The 4,631-nt window shown below is 43.5% G+C and overlaps 1 protein-coding gene across 1 annotated transcript; it reads left to right on the top strand.

Annotated features, from left to right (window-relative positions):
• Window positions 1-247: 247 nt before the first annotated feature.
• Window positions 248-4,333, top strand: LOC109750750 (acyl-coenzyme A oxidase 4, peroxisomal). The gene is made up of 13 exons (XM_020309702.2): window positions 248-517; window positions 619-732; window positions 1,624-1,730; window positions 1,956-2,033; window positions 2,136-2,259; window positions 2,365-2,438; window positions 2,530-2,589; window positions 2,664-2,773; window positions 2,997-3,156; window positions 3,259-3,335; window positions 3,421-3,592; window positions 3,690-3,782; window positions 3,954-4,333. The coding sequence occupies exons 1-13, from the start codon at window positions 502-504 to the stop codon at window positions 4,080-4,082; spliced, it is 1,314 nt and encodes a 437-aa protein (XP_020165291.1). The 5' UTR covers window positions 248-501; the 3' UTR covers window positions 4,083-4,333.
• Window positions 4,334-4,631: the final 298 nt, after the last annotated feature.

Below are 4,631 nucleotides of genomic sequence, written 5' to 3'. Positions count from 1 at the left end.
AGTAAAAAAGACCGGAGTGAGTATAAGATCTATGGTGTATTTCACTCGGTAAATTCTGTACAATGTTTGGAAAGTTTCACGGAAGGATGCGCCGTCTGATTCAAATCCGATGGCCTCTTCTTGCACCGAGAGACCATGTCGTACTACACACCGAATGAAACTGCCCTGACATCCGGAGTCCACTCGAGCTCTGACCTCATTTGTCAGTGACCCATAGACACAACGTCGCGTACACGCAAAATCCCTCGCCGCCGGTCGGCCGCCTGCCACGTCATGCCGATCAGGCAACAATGAAGTTGCGTCAGTGACTTGTGGGCCCCGCCAGCTCAGTTAGCGTACCGTCTATTAACTCTCGAAATGGCCGGATAGCTCCTCTCCTGCAAAGCTTTTCGTCTCTGTCCCCCTTCCCAACTACTCCTCCACCTCGATCGAGAGAAGCTCGGATCCCCGGAGGAGAGCAGAGGAGAGGAGCCCACTTTAGCTCTCGGTTGCGCCGCGGCGATGGGGAGCCTACGAGGTGAGCGGCGGACTGAGCTCCGGGGCGGCCGGGTTTGGCGCGGCGATTGAGCGGCCTCTGTTTTCCGGCGGGTTTTGATTTCGTGCGCTGGTGTCGTGCAGGCGGAAGCGGCGGAGAGGGAAGGAACGAGGACGGAGGGAAAGTAGGGCTACCGGCGTTGGAGGTGGCGCTCGCGTTCCCGCAGGCCACGCCAGCGTCCCTGTTCCCGCCCGCCGGTGAGATCCCCCGTTCCCGTTTCATTGATTTTGTTCGTTGACCATTTTTTTGGGTTTAAATTAGCTGCAGGTTTTGGTTGTACGTAGTGGTAAGATGGTTGTATTTTTGGGGTCAGGTAGAGCAATTCTTAGGTGAACTGTCTTATTTGTCTCTTTGGAGAGGAGGGTTCGCTGTTCTGTTCATCACTTTGAGGTTATCATTACACTGGAAAGAATCCTGCGTGCTCTTGAGAAAACGAGGGTTTGGAGCGCTTTATTGGATACCCAAATTCTGGAAATGTATTTTGAATTTTCGGTTAATATCGGTGGAACTGTGTTTGTGATTTAGTTATGTTCGTATAGTTAACGTTAGTGAAACTTATTTGCTTTTGCACCTGTCCACAATGATAGTAGGAGTTCCTTAATGTCATTTTCAGTTTAAAATATGGGGTAGTTTTCCATTTGCACTCTGCAACAGACTAATAAAGAACAAATTTCCAAGAATGATCTGGATTTTCAGTGAAGTAAACGTGATTATATTTTTTGCTTGTGCGTTTAAGAATGCTTGTCTTGGACTTATTGATCACCGGGTTGGTCGCTTTCACAATGTATACAATTAATTAGCAACTTTTCCTTGCACGGCCAAGCAGAAATGGACATGTTATTTTTGTCAGAAAGTAGTTGTATCCACTCACAAACGTTAAAGAGCAAAAGAAGGCACTTGGTCCTCTTGTTTCACAATCTTTCACCTGCTTACAGCGTACTAAATTAATTAATTTCTGTGTCAGTTATATTATTCAACATTGTACAGATTTTTTTGAAGACTTTGGTTGTCACATAATCTACAGCATTTGAATTATGCACTGTGCTACACGTTACCTGTTTGTAAGTTCACTAATTGTTTTTTTGCAGTGTCGGACTACTACCAGCTTGATGATTTGCTGACCAATGAAGAGAAGGCGCTTAGGAAGAAAGTCCGTGCTATTTCAGAGAAAGAAATCGCACCCATTATGACCGAAGTATGTTCTTGCTACAGACATTTCCCATTTCTTTTCATGTTCTCAGAGAAATAACATATAATCTGGACTAATGTTATGGTGCAACATGTCTTTATACTGAAACCTTGTAGTACATACTGCTGCTAGTTTTGTCTTGTCATGTTTAGATGCCTACTCTTTTTGTAGTAGCTGTTGTGACAAACTGATGGCTGATGTGTCAAAAACTTTGTTATTTTGCTTTTGCAGTACTGGGAGAAGGCAGAATTCCCATTTCATGCCATTCCGAAACTTGCAACTCTTGGCTTAGCTGGAAGTACAACGAAGGTACAAACTACTCAATCTTCTATTCGTGCTGTACTATGTAATGTTGGATTTGTACATGTACAATGTTAGAATTTGTTTTTCACAAACTTTGTGGCGTTACAGGGATATGGGTGCCCAGGACTCTCGCTTACAGCGAGTGCCGTTTCTATAGCAGAAGTTGCACGGGTTGATGCAAGCTGTTCCACATTTATTCTAGTGCACTCCTCTTTGGCAATGTCCACAATTGGTAAAGTTGTCGGTGTTTTTCAAAAGTTTATGTTTGATATTCTGTTTGACTTTGACCAACAACTTACTTGAGCTCGTGTTTTAATTCTGTATGTGTGAAGAACAGCTCTTTGTGGATCAGAGGCTCAAAAGCAGAAGTACTTACCATCGTTAGCTCAGTTTAAAACTGTTGGTTGCTGGGTGAGTCACATTATCCAGTAGCTTATATATACATATGCAATGTGTTATTATCATTATCTCCTCTTCCTAAGAGTGTGTCCGCTTTCTGTAGGCTTTAACAGAGCCAGATTATGGAAGTGATGCAAGCTCCTTGAAAACTTCAGCAACCAAGGTTTAATATTTGTTACTGCATTTGAGAAAAAATAAGTTTTTTCTTCACTACCTTATCATGTTATGATTTTTAAGGTACCTGGCGGTTGGCAATTAGATGGCCAAAAGCGCTGGATAGGTAACAGCACGTTTGCAGATGTGCTTGTAATTTTGGCTAGGAATGCAGACACAAAGCAACTAAACGGGTAATCATCTTGTTTTGGACTACTGTTGATAGCATTGTGTTAATATCATGTACTACCTCTTTAAACTACAGTAATATAAGATCTTTTAGATCACTACTTCAGTGATCTAAAAGATATTATATTAGTTTACAGAGGGAATACATGTCAGTATGAAGTTGTTTCTCTGCTTATTAATGCAAAACTACCCTGCTTGTGAATGATGAATCTGATACACTTTCTCCAGATTCATTGTGAAGAAGGGAGCGCCTGGTTTGAGAGCCACAAAAATTCAAAACAAAATTGGACTTAGAATGGTTCAGAATGGCGATATCCTTCTGAATAAAGTATTTGTCCCAGAAGAAGACAGATTAACAGGCATCAATTCATTTCAGGATATAAGCAAGGTACCTGCCACCCCCTAACTTCCCTGCTCTTTGTTAGCCGATTGGAGTTGCTGCTTGGTGATGTAACCTTAGTTCTTATTTACTCTTGGACTACTGAAATAGGTCCTAGCAATGTCACGTATTATGGTGGCTTGGCAGCCAATTGGCATATCGATGGGCGTCTACGACATGTGCCATCGGTCCGAACCTCACCTATCCTTCAATTTACAATTATCTTTTTACTGGTCTATACCTATTTGACTTTGCACATTTGCCACTGGATAGGTATTTGAAAGAAAGGAAGCAGTTTGGAGCTCCCCTGGCAGCCTTTCAGCTTAACCAAGAAAAGCTTGTTCGGATGCTTGGTAACATCCAGGCCATGCTTCTTGTCGGCTGGCGCTTGTGCAAGCTCTATGAGTCAGGCAAAATGACACCAGGCCATGCTAGTTTGGGCAAGGTCCGTAAATTGCTATGTAGCTAGCCAATGGTCTCTTTGTTTAAGTCGCATATGGTGTCTTGACATGTACAGTGTACTGATCAATGTTTGAATTCAGGCATGGACGTCCAGCAAGTCAAGGGAGGTAGTTTCTCTGGGCCGAGAGCTATTGGGCGGCAATGGAATTTTGGCTGATTTTCTAGTAGCAAAGGTAAAAAGTGCTAACATTTAATATCCATTTGATCATCTCCGAACATGGTAGTTTCTCACAGGCTGATGGATGCCCTATTGTTAGCCACAGTACTTCATAAACCACTTGATTTTCTCCATTTCTCGGTGTCTAGTAAAGAAACATTGATCATAACTATCTCAACCTTTGCAGGCGTTCTGCGATCTGGAGCCGATTTACTCGTATGAGGGCACCTATGACATCAACAGCCTTGTGACCGGAAGAGAAATCACCGGGATCGCGAGCTTCAAACCTGCTGCAGTAGCGAAATCTCGGCTGTAATTCTTCTTCTGCCTCCAGCTATGATGAACAGCAAAGTATGACCCCCACCTTGTATTCTGGTGGGTACAAGTAAGATCGGAATAAGTGCAACCGAATGATCAAGTGTAATTTGTAAAGTGGAAGAACAAAGTCGGAGCTGGATTTGTATCTATGTAATGGTACAGCATATGGAGTCACCTCTCATGACCAGTGTTTGTGCTGTGGGGGGTCGTACCAGCTTCTACATAATGGAACTGTGCAGTTTAGGAGAATTTCCCCTGATACTTACCTGTGAGATGAGATGGGTGCAGATTATGGGCCATTTTTTTTGGTTGAGAAAATATTCCCTTCGTTTGCTAGGGAACAGCAGATCCCCTGCTCTCTCACCCTCGAATCCTAACTAGTAGCAGTAGAGCAGCACAAGTGGGGAGGTAGGGCTAGAGAAATGCCAAGACTGCCTTCTAATATGGCGCCACTGCTACTGCGATAAACAAAGACCGGTACTACGGATTAGATTCTGCAACATAGAATAGCAACAGCAGACTAGCCCCTAGCGAGGAACAGATCCTG

The sequence above is a fragment of the Aegilops tauschii genome, chromosome 1 (genome assembly GCF_002575655.3).
Source record: "Aegilops tauschii subsp. strangulata cultivar AL8/78 chromosome 1, Aet v6.0, whole genome shotgun sequence".
Taxonomy (NCBI): Eukaryota; Viridiplantae; Streptophyta; class Magnoliopsida; order Poales; family Poaceae; genus Aegilops; species Aegilops tauschii.
The sequence above is the reverse complement of the archived record's forward strand: the minus strand, read 5'-3'. Positions and strand labels throughout refer to the sequence as shown.

Bases quoted from the DNA above. Each gene is read 5' to 3' on its own strand.
- LOC109750750 (XM_020309702.2), top strand. The intron at 2,034-2,135 runs GTACAAACTACT...GTGGCGTTACAG, and splicing joins TAGCTGGAAGTACAACGAAG to GGATATGGGTGCCCAGGACT. The intron at 2,774-2,996 runs GTAATCATCTTG...CACTTTCTCCAG, and splicing joins GACACAAAGCAACTAAACGG to ATTCATTGTGAAGAAGGGAG.